At 42.6% G+C, this 16,191-nt stretch overlaps 1 protein-coding gene across 3 annotated transcripts in view; it reads right to left on the reverse strand.

Moving 5' to 3' along the window:
- phactr2 (phosphatase and actin regulator 2) overlaps positions 1 to 16,191 on the reverse strand; it is a 32,766-nt gene that overhangs the window by 8,786 nt on the left and 7,789 nt on the right. For 2 of the 3 annotated variants that reach the window (XM_061087068.1, XM_061087070.1), the window contains exons 2-4: positions 4,494 to 4,679; positions 2,666 to 2,740; positions 2,430 to 2,570 (exon numbers count right to left, since the gene is read on the reverse strand). In XM_061087068.1, coding sequence (XP_060943051.1) covers positions 2,430 to 2,570; positions 2,666 to 2,740; positions 4,494 to 4,679 — 402 coding nt within the window. Of the gene's footprint in view, positions 1 to 2,429; positions 2,571 to 2,665; positions 2,741 to 4,493; positions 4,680 to 10,597; positions 11,016 to 16,191 lie in introns of those variants that run through there. The other variant, XM_061087069.1, reaches the window with a different exon arrangement.

A 16,191-nucleotide genomic window follows, 5' to 3' on the forward strand; every position in this document is an offset into this window, starting at 1 on the left:
CTGTCACAGTTTAGCAGTCAACATTCAAGGATATTCACTTTGACAATTTACTATATAATTGACTAATCAGTTAATAGCTTCAGCCTTTTTATTAAGTACATATGCATTCCGCAGTTTATCTGATTTGAAGCATAAGGCACTGATGTATGAGAACACGCTGTGAGCCACAATATAACCATCTCTAATCACATCTTTGACCCCAAGGCAAATACACAATACCTCAGGTAATACTGAGTGACGCAGCTTCTATAAGTGTCTGTATAGTGTCTTTGTTTGCTAGTGGAAGGAGCCTGAGGGGGGGGGGGGGGGGGGGGGGAGGAACTTCAGATGTTATTCGATAAAAAAACATTTATAGCAACCGGAAAATAGAAAAGGACAACTGCATGAGCATCACGTGCAGTATTATGGGCTGTGGACTGCATTACATTCAGCCCTTTTCACATAGAGATCATAAGGACAACACTAAGGACAAATCCTTTCTAATGAGGAAAAGACTTGATCCAGAGGGAGACACAGGGCGGACACACACAATTGAAGACAGTGAACACAACGCAGGGGTTCCCAGGTGCAGTCTTCTTTCCCTTCACACACTGATACAAGCACTGTTTCCATGCAGGGGCGGCAGGCAGGGAAGAACGTCAACAGGCAAACTGGCTTCAGGCTCCGACCAGCTGAACTTACCCATCACACGACCAGTGGTGTTAGTGCTCCTCAGGTTAGCTTTAGCCTGAGTGGTCGAGCCAGTCTTGCCTGTGGTTTTAGTTGTCTTTTTAGTCCCAGAGGCGACCTCCCTGTGCCGGCTTGTGGCTGCAGTGCCCCCTGCAGGTTTGGAAGAGGCAGGCAGGGTGGCACCGTGCGTTTTTTTAGCTTGGAGGTCGTGAGGTCGCACCGGGTTTGCCCGGACGAGAGGTTTAGTATCTCGCCTCTCTGAGCCGAGCAGGGGAAGCAGGAAGCAGAAGTGCGGTGTTAAGAGGTTAAAATGAGGTACGGAGTATAAAGTCAAAACAAAAGAAAATTAAAGTCTGAGATCTTTAGAATTCAAAAATTTAGTTGTAAGCAACAAGATAAAAGTCATAATATTACGCAAATAATGTTGACATTTTATCAGAATAAAGTTGTAATGTAATGTAAAAATAACCTGAACATTAAAAGAATAAAGTCTGAACATTCATGAGGAAAAAAGTCACATTCCATGACAAAACCTGTTTTTGAATATCCTAAAGATGTAACTAACGATACAGTCGACCACTAACAAACATTTCTTCCTCCTCCTCCTCCTCCCATGTCTGTGTAGTTCTTTCTTCAGGAAAGACACAGTCTCATGTCTCTGTTCAAAGACCTGATTCTTATGATACTGTGATGCAGATGAGTCCAAAGATTATAAGTATTGAGTTATTTGTGAAACCCTCACTAAAGTATAACTTTTATAAGTAGAACAGATGCTCCACATTCCTCATTTTAACAAAGGTGACAGGCTGATCTTCTGATATCTGACACCTTTACAATGACACTTGGTCTAAAATTACAACTTTATCCTCGTAATACTATGACTTTAAACATGATATTTCAGTTTTTGAAATAGTTTCTGAAATAGAAAATAGAGATTGAAAGAAAGAAATATTTAAATCTGTGCAGAAAGATGCACAAATAGAGAAAAACACAGGGAGATGGAAGAGATGATGGACGATAAAGAACGATGCACATGGAACTAATGATGATGGGAAAAGTCTCTTTCCACCAGACTAACAGATAGAATTAACCCATTAACCTTCCAAACCTCCAGTGTGAGGACATGCGTGTTCTCACACTGTGTTTTTACAGTGGTCGTTGTCTGTTGCTTTCATGTTTATTTACACACAGACCAACAAATGGCTCAGAGTTCAATGCTAACAGGGTTGAGATGAAAACAGCACAACACTTAAGCAGCATCAGAAGGAAGAGCAGTGGCCTGGCTCCTCGGGGGAGAGGGAGGGAGGCATTAGCAGATCTGCTCAGACTGAGAATACCTGTGATGGGAATATCTATGTGATCACATTAGGGCCCGGTCAGATTCCACAGAGGATTCGATGTCAGCTGGAAAAACTGCTGTCAGACGCATTCCAAGACTGAGAGGAGCAAATTCAACCAACATCTAAAAAAAGCTGCAACGTTTATTTAATATAGAAAATTTAATTTACGATGAGCTGTATAAAAGTTTCATATTCCTGTTTCACTTTGTGTTTGGAAGATTGAAGCCTCGGCCGTGTCAGAAAGGGTTTCGGCTATGTGCTCTGCCACAGAAACAGCTTATTATTCTGCAAGTTCTGCCACAATGTTTCAGTTGTGAGAGAGAGAAAGAGTATTATTCTTCAGACTCTCATTCTATAAAGGATCCAAACCCTTCAGGCCACAGTGTGACAGAAAGTCCTGTTAGTTAGTTCTGCAGTTACCTGTTTTCTCCGCGGTGCAGCCGGGCCCAGAGGCCTTTCCCTCCTGCAGCGATTCTGGTGACTCTATGTCAACTTTGACCTCCTCTGACGTCACGCTGGACGTGGCGTGGCCATTGAGATTTTGACTGTTGTTTGCTTCTTCTGGAGCAGGAAAAAAACACTAACTGTAACTAAAAATTGTAAGGAATATGTAATAGATGAATTAAACACTTGAAATAACGAGCGATGAGACGAACCTTGTTCGGCGATGAGAACTCCTTTCTTGATCAGCTCCTCCCTCGTTTGTCTGGTGGAGATTTTTCTCTCTAGAACTGAGGGATGAACACGGTCAATGTGTGATTCAACAGAGGGATTCCATTTGATTTTCCTGCATCGGATCTGCTGCAGCAACCTACACGGAAATCTGCAAAAGCATCGCACAACAGCTGCACCATGTTTCTCTTCTTGTGTGCAGTCAACACAACAGCACCACATTGATGAGGAACTAAAGTTAATTCTGTTTTAGATTAGTCGATAATGACTGTTTAATGAACAAAGAATAATCTGTGGCCATTAAAGTAATGAACTAATCCTTTTTGTGAAGCCACAGTGCTGATTTAAACTCCACAGATATGTGGATTTATCTTTACTGGGTTCATATGAGAGTAAACTGAACAACTTTGTCGTTTCGATGAAACCAGGAGTTTGAGGATATCAACTTGGGCTCTGAGGAACAATCAGGCACCTTTTCACCCGACATTTGCAAGATTATCAGGACATAATTGCAAGAAAGTCCTAAACGCAAAGCCCAAGGTGGATTTGTTCAGTACCCAATTACAAATAAGAATGAACAATAGCTAAATAAGGCCAAATGCTCCGAGCAATGTTAAATCCTATTAGTGTCCAGTTTGTTTTCACTTCCGCGTACGTGGTTTATATAACTGGGCTCAGAATCAAGATTCAAATTGCATTAGTATAAAGTTATTACACCATCCATAGTGACAATTTGACAAAGTCATAAACAGCATTCAACACTGTTTTTCTTTGCATAGCAAAGGATTATTTGGAATCAAAATCAAGAAAGAGGCTATAGTTCACACTGGAGCAGTTACAGCAGCCAAAGATGATCAAGAAGAGAACACACTGATATTCAAATCAATTAATTAATGAATCAATCAATCAATCAGTCATCTATCCTCTTGCTGTTATCAAAGGTTGTGTTGCAGAGGCAGCAGGCTAAGCAGGTGTTCCAGCAAGCCTCTCCCCAGCAACACTTCCCTCCAGAGGTGGTCCCAGGCCAGATCTAATAAATAATCCCTTCAGCGAATTCTGGGTGAACCCCCGAGACTCCTCCCAGTAGGGTGTATGTTAGAGAAACCTCCAATTAATAGGGATCCAGGACGTCAGCAGTCCATCCAGATGTCTGCGCCAATATCCGATCTCTAATGAAGAAAGCTAAATTCGATTGCTTGTTTCCACTACGTCATTTTTTTGGTCACTACCCAAAGCTCATGACCGCAGGTGAAGGTCAGAACGTAGATTGACAGGTTGCCTTCCACATTACTGCTGATGCTGCCCCAATCTGCCAGCACAGCTCCTGCTCCATTCTCCCTTACTCCTTTAGATACTTTTACTCCTTCACTAGCCCCCGTCCCAGAGGGAACAATCGAGTAATTAATTTAAAGCTCCTATGTGATGAGAAAGGAGCAAACATTAAAAACTCTCAGGGCTCAAAGATGAGATGCACAAAAAGAAAAAGGAACTTGAAGGCCGACTTCTCGTTTAGTTAGTTCACATGTGGACAGAAACTAGCTGGAGGGACGTGGAGTTGTGAAACTTGCAGACGGATGAAGCCTCAGACGTACACGGCAGCCGACACTTCACGAATAAATCAGCGAGCACAAACTGTTCGCTCTTTTCCTTTTAAAGCTCTTCAGGGAGCGACGCCGCTCCAGTTCAGACTTAATGTTCTGCACAAATCCAGAAATGTAAGCCATGATGTTGCACAGACACTGGATTGAGGAGAACAAATCAGAGGACACTGTTCATACAGTGTCATTAAAACACACACAAGACATGTCCTACCTTTGGAAAGATCCTGGAACTTGTCACTGGTCTTCTTCTTCCTCCACTTCCAGGGCTTGAACAGTTTCCCTAGTGACGACAGCTTGCCTCGCTGCTGCCGCGTTGCAGGGGCATTCTGGGTATTGGCGGCGCTGTCCACCACCACGTCGCAGCTGGCCAACGATGATGATTTCTCCAACCCATCAACTAGAAGACACACATGGAGAAATATACAATCAGGGTCAGAAGCAGACGGAAAGGGCTTATAATGAACCATCTAGCTGACGTAAATCTTTCCCACATGACAACGCAGCTTTCAGTATGAAAGTAGGAATATTTATAACTCTGTTTCTGTACAGTGTTTACAGTGTGTGTCCTCATGTGTGTGTGTTGGGTGGCGAGCCCCGTCCTTCCACAACTCCTCCTCTTCCTGTTGAAAGATTAGATGTGCTGTGAACCTTCTGGAAAACTGCAGTGAGTGAATGGTGTGTGTGCAAGTGTGCGCATTAGCGTGTGCATGTGTGTGCGTGTGTGTGTGTGCACCATAGCGGAACCTTACAGAGGAAAGAGAGGTGGTGTGTGATTCCTCAGATTCAAACTGAGGAAGGTTTTTGTTTTTTCAGCTACACAACACTGCTGACTCACTCAAGCCTGAACGTACGGAGGCCTGCGGGGATCAAACGTTTATCATTTCTGTGTGTACATGCATGGCATCGTATGTGACCTGAAATTACTTCACTCATCGCCTCTCGGAAATGTTAACTTACATAGGCCTTACTCACATTCGGACATGTCACAGCCACAAAACCATCAGGGTTTACATGTATAAAATGAATGAATTCCAGCTCATGTCTGTCTCAATAGACAGAAACTTAATAAAGGTTGTATTTCATCATATATGGAGATTTATATACTAACGATACCAATGTTATATACTATATAAAGATGGACTACATGACAGCTCCCTAAAAGTGAAGCCAAAGCGTCCTGGTCGCCCCCTGGTGGCCACCTCCATGTTGTGGATGGGACATGGGCCAATAAAAGTCATACATTTTCGGATAGTTCTCATCACACTGATGAACGTTCTTTGCTGCGATGAAAACAAGGTGAAACCTCTTGATTGACAGCTGGGACGAACTCGCAATTGGTCGATTGAATGTGTCCCCAGGACCTTGATACCGCGACTACACAACACAATCAATACTGCACAGGACTGAAGGAGAGTTCGATAACATAAAGAAAGAATCTTATGTCAAGAAGCAGATGTCTCATCATTTTTATATAATGAAAAGCATAGAATAAAAGGATGCCACAGCGTTTTCCTGTTGCTGAATAATGAAATGTATAAAATATAGATGTAAAAAGAAACTGTGTCGTTACGATAATTGCTCCCATTTGGATTTTGCTCACGTGATAATCCTGACTGTGTGTACGTACACAACATAGGAACTAAAAGCACAACGACATGGAAAAGTGCAGAGCAGATCAGGCCAGAACATGCTCTCCCCAGACACCATTTTAGTCCTCTCTCTCACACACACACACGCACACACACATATATACACACACACGCACATCTACACAAGCATGTACACACATTCATTTCCTGTTCCTGTGTTGATATCAAATCACAATAGGTGCATTTCAGCAGCTAATGATGGGAAAATCAGTAAAAGTGATTATCATCACCATTAGTCTGACGATTAAACATCTAGTGGGAACCAAATAGGGACAATGGTCCCAATTATAAGTTGGGAGAGAATAGAAAAGAGGAGGAGAGACAGAGAGGAGAGGAGCAAAACAAAGATTACTGTTGACTTGAACATAGTTTTCAAGAAAAAAGGGAAGGTTGACAATGAGATGGTTCAGTCGCTAAAATCGCACAATTTGATAGTTTATCGCATAATCAGTCACTTACCATAAGCATGCCTTGGGGGGCCTGGAGCATGGGCCAAGGTTTTTTCATTTAGTTTTATTTAAATGTGCATTTAATTAAATCTTCACTAGATAAAAGAAACAAATCACGTAGCAGCATTTTTATGTAAAAAGGATTGCTTTGAACTGAAAATGAGCCGATGTTCATTCACTGAAAATGTGTTATTGTGAGTCGCAGAGGAAGTGACAGCACGGACCATATCAGTAAACAAACACTTCTAGAATTTAATGAAGCTCAAAGTTCAAAGCATAGAAAGACTAACTATAACAGTTGGTCAATTAAAGGATAAATTAAATGTAAACCATGAGTTCTCATCTATTGGTACTGATGAAAACCAGGACACGAGGGCAGGGTTGAAGTCCAGTTCTTCAGTTTCTTCACACTGATCTTTGGAGGCTTCAACGGAAACTCTGCATTTTCACTTTGAATGGGATGACATCATGCACAACTGCCTTGTGGTTCCATTGCTTCACACTGACTTTGGTAGAACTTTTGAAATGGCTCAGCTTTTCAAGCAGCAGCCAATCAAATCACATTTAAACGAATACTCCAGCACAGGCCCCAGCCAATCAAATCACGTAAATGCAGCTGCAGGTCCTGCCTAAACCGAGCTGGTGTCCAGCAGTTAATGAACCTAGTGTTCATTTCACCACATAAACATGTGACAGATTTACCACCTTTCACCCCCCCCCCCCCCCCCTTCTTCCTCTTACTCTATTGCTTCCCCTGTGCATGAACATCGACGCCCCCTGGTGCTGACTCGAGCAGCAGAGTGGAGCTCACACAGGACTTCGGGCCACAAGGAGATATTTCCCCGAATTTGACAAATGAATTTGAATAACTGACCTTTAAGCAAACCTGAGTGAATTAAATAAAAAAACGTTCCACCACACACGGGAAGTGAAAACAATACAGTAATGGTAACGGTAATTCTGCTTTTCAGGCGAGACGGATTCATCTGAGAGAAGCAATAAACTTTTACCAAAATAATGCTGACTACAGCTTTTTAATTACAACAATGTGGCTTAAATCCAGCCCAGTTTAACCCAGGGATGTTATTACACATAACAACTGCTGACACGACTCCATGATTGCACACAGGATTTCATACCAACGTGTGTTTTTCTTGCAACTACTGACTCACAGTGTCATACTAGAAGGCTGAATCAGGATTTGGATAGCAGCTGTGGAAGTGGACGGAATAATCAGAAACACAACTGGAGAAACCGCAGAAATCTGAGCGGAAACTAACCCCACAGGATTCTTTTTTTTTTCAATAAACTGGGAATATTGCGCCATGACACGCAGGCCATTTGTTATTTTCTTCATGTTTTCATTGTCATGAATTGTCTGCTAGGATATTCCCGAGATGAAGCGGTGGTGTATTGTGTCAAAGCCAGCGTGGTTCTTTTTTTTTTTTCAGACCTTATGGCAGGAACATGTGTTGAGAAGGAGGGGAAAGGGAGAGGCTTCCTTCCTTCACTGCAAGTCACCAGGGAGGGAAGAACCAGACATCACGAACGGAGGAAAAGGGACTGAGTGGGTGAGAGAGGGAGAGAGAGAGGGGGGAAAAGAGAGAGAGAAGGGGAGAGGTGGAAACTGAGGTGGGGCAAAAAGAAAAATATGGGAGCGAGGAGCGTATGGAAGGAAAGAAGAAGAAAACAAGGCAACAGGCGGTGTTGGACGAGAGCGGACGGGGGGGCCACGCCGGGTATTAACTCCAGTTTTAACACTTGGGTCATTTCTTCCAAATCTCAGTCCAACGTGGGACAGAGAGCTACAGTACAGCCTCAACTCATGATCCTCACAGGACCGAGCCGCTCGGATTAGGTCAAGAGTGACACACCAGGAGGAAATCAAACAGGAAGCCGCAGCTTTACAGTGTTTTAATGCACGGTCATCAGACGTCAGCGCTCACAGGATATCAGCTTCATGTTCGGATCTTTCCGTGATATCCCAAACAGGGTCAATCCCCCCCCCCCCCCTCCTCCTCCTGCTCTCAGAACTGTAGATTCAGCATTCAAAGCACAGCACATCCTCATTGTGTAACCTGTAATACAGCAATACAGGGCATATAAATCCTTATTACAGCCTCAGGTTCCTATGTTGACTTAAGTTTGCAACAAAACAGTCTCGGTTTGACTGCAAACGCTGACAGAGTAAGAAGAAGGTCCAGTTTTGTTTTCAGTTGGCGTCCTTGATCACTTCCCCTACTTCACTGCCTCAAAGCTTTCCCATCAAAATGTGGACGGATGGTAAATATTTACAGTTATGACTCACACACAGAAAAGACCAAGGTCTATACGATCCCACACTGAAAACACTGATCCCCCTGAAAAGTATCCATCTTAATCTCCGAGAAGCCACAGAGACGTCTTCAAATTTCACCAACCAACAGTCCAAAATCTAATTATATTCAATTTACTATGAACTATTATAACTCTAGTGTAGTTCTCTGAGGAAGTAAAGTTCTCCTTCCATCAGCGAGTTAAAAGATCTCTGTTTAATAATGCTCACTCATAAGTTCCTTGAACTGGCGACTGTTTAGATTTCTGCTTTTGATGAATGGTGGAAATGATAGTTTCAATAGAGTTTCAGGGAATGTGTTTCACAGACTCTCAATATATTTTACAGCCACACAGGCCTATAGAGCTGTATCACTTGGATCAAGACTTAGAGGACTGGTTTCTTTTTTGACCGTTACCCGTGTTTGTGGGTCAACCATGGCTGGAGCTACATCTGTGGAAAAGCCTTAACTTTTCAAATGGTTGTAAAATTTGGTGACAGACAAAATATCCTGCTCAAACAAATATTTACCTTTGGAGGCATGGCTTGCAATTCCTTCCTCATTACAAACGCCGCAGCAGTGATCCCACGCACAAAACCAGCTGGTTAGTCGGTATCATGTCTGTAATTTCATCATAGGGAACAGAGAACTACACACAAACTGAAAAGCAGCATCAGTGTTTTAGTGTTTTTTCAGTATATTGTGCTTGTGGTCTTCAGTGTATACAGGTTTCCATTCAATGTATGGAAAATTCCATCATTTGTTTTCCCTTCATCCGCTGTGAAGACATCCTGTGTATATCCGGGACATGGGACAAATGTCGTCATTGCGTTAAATCAACGTTGCTTAAAGGAATCTTGAGTTATGGGCAAAGATGTGGTAGACAACCCCTGCGTGCACTAATCAATAGTACTTCAGATCGTGGCTAATAATTGCCTCCAGTGGTAAACCTGACTAGAGCTGGTCCTCCAAAGGATGCGGCTGCTTAATTGGGACGCGGCTATTGTTTTTGTTGCAACAATCTAACACCATGTTAAAGCCCTATCAGACAAATTGTTATTTGTGAATATGGGCTATACAAATACAATTTGATTGACTGATTGAATCTCAGAAGTATGTAAATTCTTTTGTTGGGTGATTCTTGGAGCATTGACTGAGGGAGGAAATCAAACAAAGCAAATATCTCAGTTTAGACAGTTTGATACGATGGAAAATTTCCACGAGAGGCTTAATAAACCAGAAGAGGAATTGAAAGCACTTTGAGATCTGAAATCGGAGAAGACAACTGCTGTAGTGGAAGGAGTGGATTTATATTCCTAGTTTTTGTTCGATGATTTACTACAGAATAGGGAGAGGACAAGACAAGCATGTTGTTTATACTCCTGCACTTTTAATCTAAGATAAGATAGTGAATATTGACTTTATTGAACTGAAGTAAACTTGGCATATTCTCGGTTATTACGGTCCTGATCGTGAATGAGCTGTGAACCTGGCAGCTTCCTGCGATCCTCCGTTCACTCTGTGGGTAAACAAACATGGTTCGAATCCTCAGTTCATGTGTCGGACTGGCAGCTAAAGTACACAAACACGAGTCAAACCCTGGACTCCCCTGCCCCTGATTCCCGATCCGGATCCGTGTTAGCCTCACAAAGCCCCGCACGGTGATGTCAGAGAGTTTGAAATTCATTTTAAAAACACACTTCACTCACTTCCCCTCGGCAGGAAACCACCGTGCGCTTTGTTTCTGCGCGAAGCTTCGACAGAAATGAGAAAGAGGACTTCCTGGATGAAGATAGCGGAATGTGTAAGTGTGTGCGTGTGTGTGTGTGCGTGTGTGTGTGTGTGTGTGTGTGAGAGAGAGAGAGAGACATGTTGCACGCATGCACAGAAACACACACTCACCGCTGGCGGGCTGGGACACAGCCGACCCGGCCGTCTGACCCATGATCGGATGATAAACTCCCGCGATCACCGCCTCGTTTCCCCGCGTAAATCCCCTCCGCCGAGCACGATCATCTCCGGGAGGATCTAGCTCCAGACCGCGATGGCCGAGTCGCTGGAAACTTCACTGACTGACTGGGTCCCTACTACGTCGTGAGTTCCCCTCCCACCGGCAGCAGCAGCTCCTCCACCACCTCCTGCTGCAGCAGCTGAAGAATGCCTCTCATTCCTCCGCGCAGATTAGAGGCGCTGCCGGGGTCAAAGGTCGAGGAGCTCCGACACTTGCAGCAGTTTAACCCGGGGAGAGATTGAAAAGCTTGATGGACAGCGAGGGGCAAACCGGAGCGGGAAGGTTTAAAGCGGAGAAGTCACGCTCACAAGCGGCTGTGGGGCGAGGAGAGAACTCCGGACATTGTCCTGAAAGTTTTTCTCGGTGTGCTGAAACAAAAAGTTCAGACTCCCCCTGCCAGCTCCCCCCAGCACAATGTCCGGAACATGTCCAAGCGAGTCATGTGAGAACACAATTTTAAATGTGCCAGTCTGCCTGTCGAATACGTTTCTAACATAACTAAATAAAATACAAAATATTTAGGTTGGGGGGAAGGTATCATGCACGTAGACGCATGTTGAATGTAGAATGCACGTTTTGGGGAGCTGTCATTCATCTACACAGCTTATGATTGACAGTGTTATATGCAAGTAAATTCAACTATTGGTCACACAACAAAGTAAAATTAGTATGTTCACTTGAGCATTTTTGAACATTTAATTCACTAAATAATAATGAAGATATAACTTAGATCTATTAAATATATATATATCAGAGGTATGGTAAGGGAGTTGATAAGCAACCTACAATAATTTTCATTATAAATTATCTTTTTATATCAATTATTTGGTCAGAAAAAACTCTTAGTTTTGCTTTCTTTTCAAATTAAAGCTTTAAATTGTGTTGATATACCTTGTTTACTTTAATTTGAACAAACCAAGATATCATTGGTTCAACAAACCCAGTGTGGCACAATATTCTTTAAATTATAGGGTCCATAATGAATCTATGATATTATAGGGTCTAACCCGTTTCTGCAGTGTACGCTCTTTTGAAAAAAATGAGATGAGCCTAAGTGCAGCTTTCAAATGGGAGCGAAATCTGTCAGGTTTTGTCAGTGTGTAAAAAAGCTTAGATAAAAGGACACAGAGATAATATCTGTTTAATATTAGACTCATGACCTCACGACACTGACGAATGTGGCGAACCAAGCCAAACACCGCTGCCACAGAGCGACACTCAGTATAATCTGTGTGTGTGTGTGTGTGTGAGAGAGAGAGAGAGAGAGAGAGAGAGAGAGAGAGAGAGAGAGAGAGAGAGACTTTATCTGTCATCACTGTCAACAAAGTGTCAGCTGAGACCATGCAGAACCAGGCTTGACAAACGTAGACACACACACACACACACACGTACACACAATGTGCGGTTTCAATCCAAGACTGCCATCTAGTGTTAACTTCACACTACAGTGGAGAACACCTTTCCTCCCCTGAGTCTTTGAATGGTACGAGGCCACAGACAGTGAAATCTTGTATGAAATCGCTACTGCACAATCTTTCTCTTGGTTGATGCAACAAGACAAAATAAAACTGAAGGTGAACACTAAACATAAAGTATAACACACAGGAGAGATGGGACGACCAATCCTGTAGCCGACATCTTGCACGACCATATTCACCCCCTGTCAGTCAACTCATTGATTGGATTTAAATAAATAAATAAGTGACTTTCGAGCCTCTACGTCTGACAGTGACATCACTGAACAGGAATGCATAATTTAGTTGAAGTGAAAAAGATGGTACTTAATAAACTGAGACAGGAAGGAAGCGTCCGTGAGGAGGTGATAGAATGTGAGTGATGGAGGGATGGAGGGATTTGGTTAAGTTAACAGAGGAAACTGACGACGTTAGCATTCACAGAGAGGTAACCTTATTACCTCGCTGTATCAGCAGAGTGTGTTGCATGTGCTGGAGTCTGCACATTGTTAGAGACACAGAAAGGACAGTGGAAACCTTGCTGTTGATGCCCAGTCCATTGACGTCCACTCTGAAGACGATCATCACAGAGCCAGAGGGAGATACACTGGGTCAAAATTGCTGGATCGAGTAATGTTTCGCAAGTTCTTCTTTCATAACACCCTCCACCACATCTTTGAAGATTACGTAGTTTAAAATTCAGATTGCTAAACAGTAGGTCTAACAGAGTGAGAAGATGTGTTTTCCATGCACTCAGCATTCCTTGTACGAGGAGATGACCAAAGGTGAATGTTAATGTGTTCATGTGTTCAAAAGGCAGGAAACCGACAAGGAGGTCAAGAAGGTCAAAGCTTTTCAATAAAAAATACACAGATAAAGATATTGTTCTGCTGTTTGAACGCATCTTGAAACACGTCTGGATACAAATTCATGATATCCAATTTTGAAAAAACGCACGGAAGAGTTCCCTCTGGATTTAATGAAGATCACTCTGGTTCTTCTCTGTAAATCTGTACATGAAAATCCAAAGGTCCCAACTAGAGATCTTTAGGAGTATGTTCAGAGTCAAGAGAATCAACTAAGGGGGCCTGACCTTTTCATTGGCCGGAATAAAAAATAAATAAAAAACTTAAGAAGAGGAGGAGGAAAGAGGAAAAGGAGGAGGGCCAGAGGAAAGGAAAGGAGTCATCAAATATTAAGTAGTAGCCTAAGCGGAACAAGGAGGTAATAATTGTTTAAGTGGTACTTTTCAGAGCTTTTGTCTCCTCCCCTTCATTTATTTATTAAACTGTGTTTCTGCAAGGGTCCATGTCAGAGCCAAATACAGGGAATCTATATGAGCATGTGTGGGTGTACATTTCCTTTACATGCCTAAATGTGTGGTTTAGGTTTTAGAAGTTTTACCTTCTACTTCTTTTTTTAGAAAGCCAGGGACTTTACCATGGCTGCACCAGGATCACGATTCAGACCACAAACTGTCAAAACAGTCAAGTATGAGTCAGCGGGCAATGGACTCTGTTTAACAAGCAAACCACACACACCTGAGAGGAACTGGAGATAAATGGTTTTTAGAACTGATATACTGAATCTCACTGGAGCTTCACTGGTCCAAATCGTCATCTATACGAGTAGCACAAGTTGCAGTATCCTTGGGATTGTTAGTAACCTGTAAAATGTCCATCATGGCATTTGTCCCTCTATAGATTTTTTTGTATGAATATTAATGCCCCTTTTCCCATAAACCTCTTATCATCATCAAGCTTGCAACCAAATTTAAAGCAAATTTTAAAAGAAATTCCACAATATTTACGCAAATACAGACAATACTATTTAATGCACATTTCCATCCATTACTGGTTGGCAATAATTGGAGTTGCAAGTCTGATTGGGAGCCATTAAACCATTGAAGAGGAGGTCAACAAGATAATGTGGTTAAAAGGGCAGCAGTAAAACCTCAAACGAGGGGAAACTGCTCCTCATAAAATCTAATTTCACTGGGATTCTACTCATTTGAGGAATATTGTAATTGCACACTATTGCATTTTAACAGTTTATAGGGTTGTTTGGTTACATTCAATTAAACCTGATCAAATATCTCCAACACAGTCATAAAAAAGGAGATTAGTGAGGAGTGGTACTTCTACGTAAGAACCTAAACATTGAGTCTTGCTCAGTTTGTCATGATAATTTAATATTTTAAAGAGTTTTGAAGGGAGCTTTACTGATTTCTTGTGTGCAGTTTCCTTCTCATTACTCTTGTCTTTCTTGGTATTTGTGAGCTGACATTTATCGTTCACCTGTGTTGGCAGAAAATTGCTCCTGGAATAATTGCGTAGCTCGTGGGCTTTTGCTGATAATCATCGAAAATCGTAACTTAATAGGGAGCAACGTAGTTCCTGCACATGACCCACATCCACGCAGTGAGAGGAAGCCTGTTGTCTTGTTCCATTGCTCACTCCACTTTTATAACCCAATGTACATTCCTATTAAAGTGATATAAGTCCTTTCTTTTGTTGTATTGATACAGAAGTGGTTAATGTCGTTTCTCTTCCTCTTCTCATCCGCCAGCCAACTCGTCTGAAACCTGATCTCCTGTTTGTTGTATTCTGTTTGGCGCAACCCATAAGCCGCCATCATTGCTAAAATGTTGCCTGTATGAATCAATAGCTGACATCCTGCCAGACATTCAGCCTGAGAGCATGAGAGGGAGAGAGGGAGAGACGGGCGGAGGAGAAGACGGGGACCGAAAGAGCGAGAGGAAAGATTGATATTCTGGAGCTCTGTAATCACATCAACACACCAAATAAATGCCACGGTGGCGAGAAAACGTAAACGCGTCTCAGAATCACAGACATAAAGAAAACACAAGCCTCGACCGGGCCTCGCAAGTGTGTGATATGAGGCCACGAGAGGACAGGGAATTGGGAGAGTAAACAAATACCAGCCAGCATTTGTTTCTACACCCCCATATTCTAACTATATAAGGCCACATCTGCACTGATTTCGAGGAGAGACACTGCCAATTGGAGAATCAACTGTTCTGAGCGTCCGCTGTCGTGTGGCTGTTGCTCAGGACGTTATTTATTCTCATGGAGACTCTGCGTGGTTTGTTTTAATCTAACCACACCAATGGCTGCCGATGGTTGCTTTCATCCGCGTCCAGCTAACTGACACACCGAGCTTTGGTTTGAAAGTAGCAGTCGCACAGATTGAGCAGCAAGATAAAATAATACATCATTTTCTCAAACAAGATTATTTTCCCTCCCAATCGAGACATTCGGTTACTTATAACATCAACAAAAGTATATTTCTCTTTTAAAAAAGAAGAGTTGGATGGATGGGTAACAAAGGTCAAAGTCTGTCACAGTGACTGGATTTGTCCCTTAAAGAAAAAAAGTGTAAATTCCTAACAAAATGGAAGTGTTGTGCATTGCATTGTGGGGCGGCTGTGGCACAGGAGGTACAGCGGGTTGTCCTCTAACCAGAAGGTTAAAGTGTCCTTGGGCAAGATGCTGAACCCCAAGTGTGCCGGTGGTGTTTGAATGACGTGTGCTAGAGGAAGTGCTGCAAATAGATCCACTGTGTGTGTGAACGGGTGGATGGTAAAACTGCACTTTGAGTGGTCATCACGATTAGAAAAACACTAGATAGATAGAGACCATTGTGTTGTCTTTCAATATTGTCTCCGTAAATAGCCGACTGCAAATCTCCAATCCTATAATAATACCACACGCTCAATAGTGTGCAGAGAAAATACGGGCTTCATGGCCGAGCCTCACTCTCATTGTCCGCACGCACACATGTCATATAACATGAATATTCATGTGTGAACAATCACAGATACTGCTTTGCATTGCAAAATGCCGTTTCACAAATTCACAGCAGCAGACATTTGTTTTGTACGTATTCAGCACGCAGCCCACGTCTCTGTCAACACACACACACACAAAGACACACAAATAAAGGATCATGGATTAAAGTGGGTTTACTGTTGTAAAGCTTACCTGAGACAACAGCGCAAACACAACAGC

This window comes from Limanda limanda, chromosome 15, assembly GCF_963576545.1.
Source record: "Limanda limanda chromosome 15, fLimLim1.1, whole genome shotgun sequence".
In the NCBI taxonomy this organism is placed as follows: Eukaryota; Metazoa; Chordata; class Actinopteri; order Pleuronectiformes; family Pleuronectidae; genus Limanda; species Limanda limanda.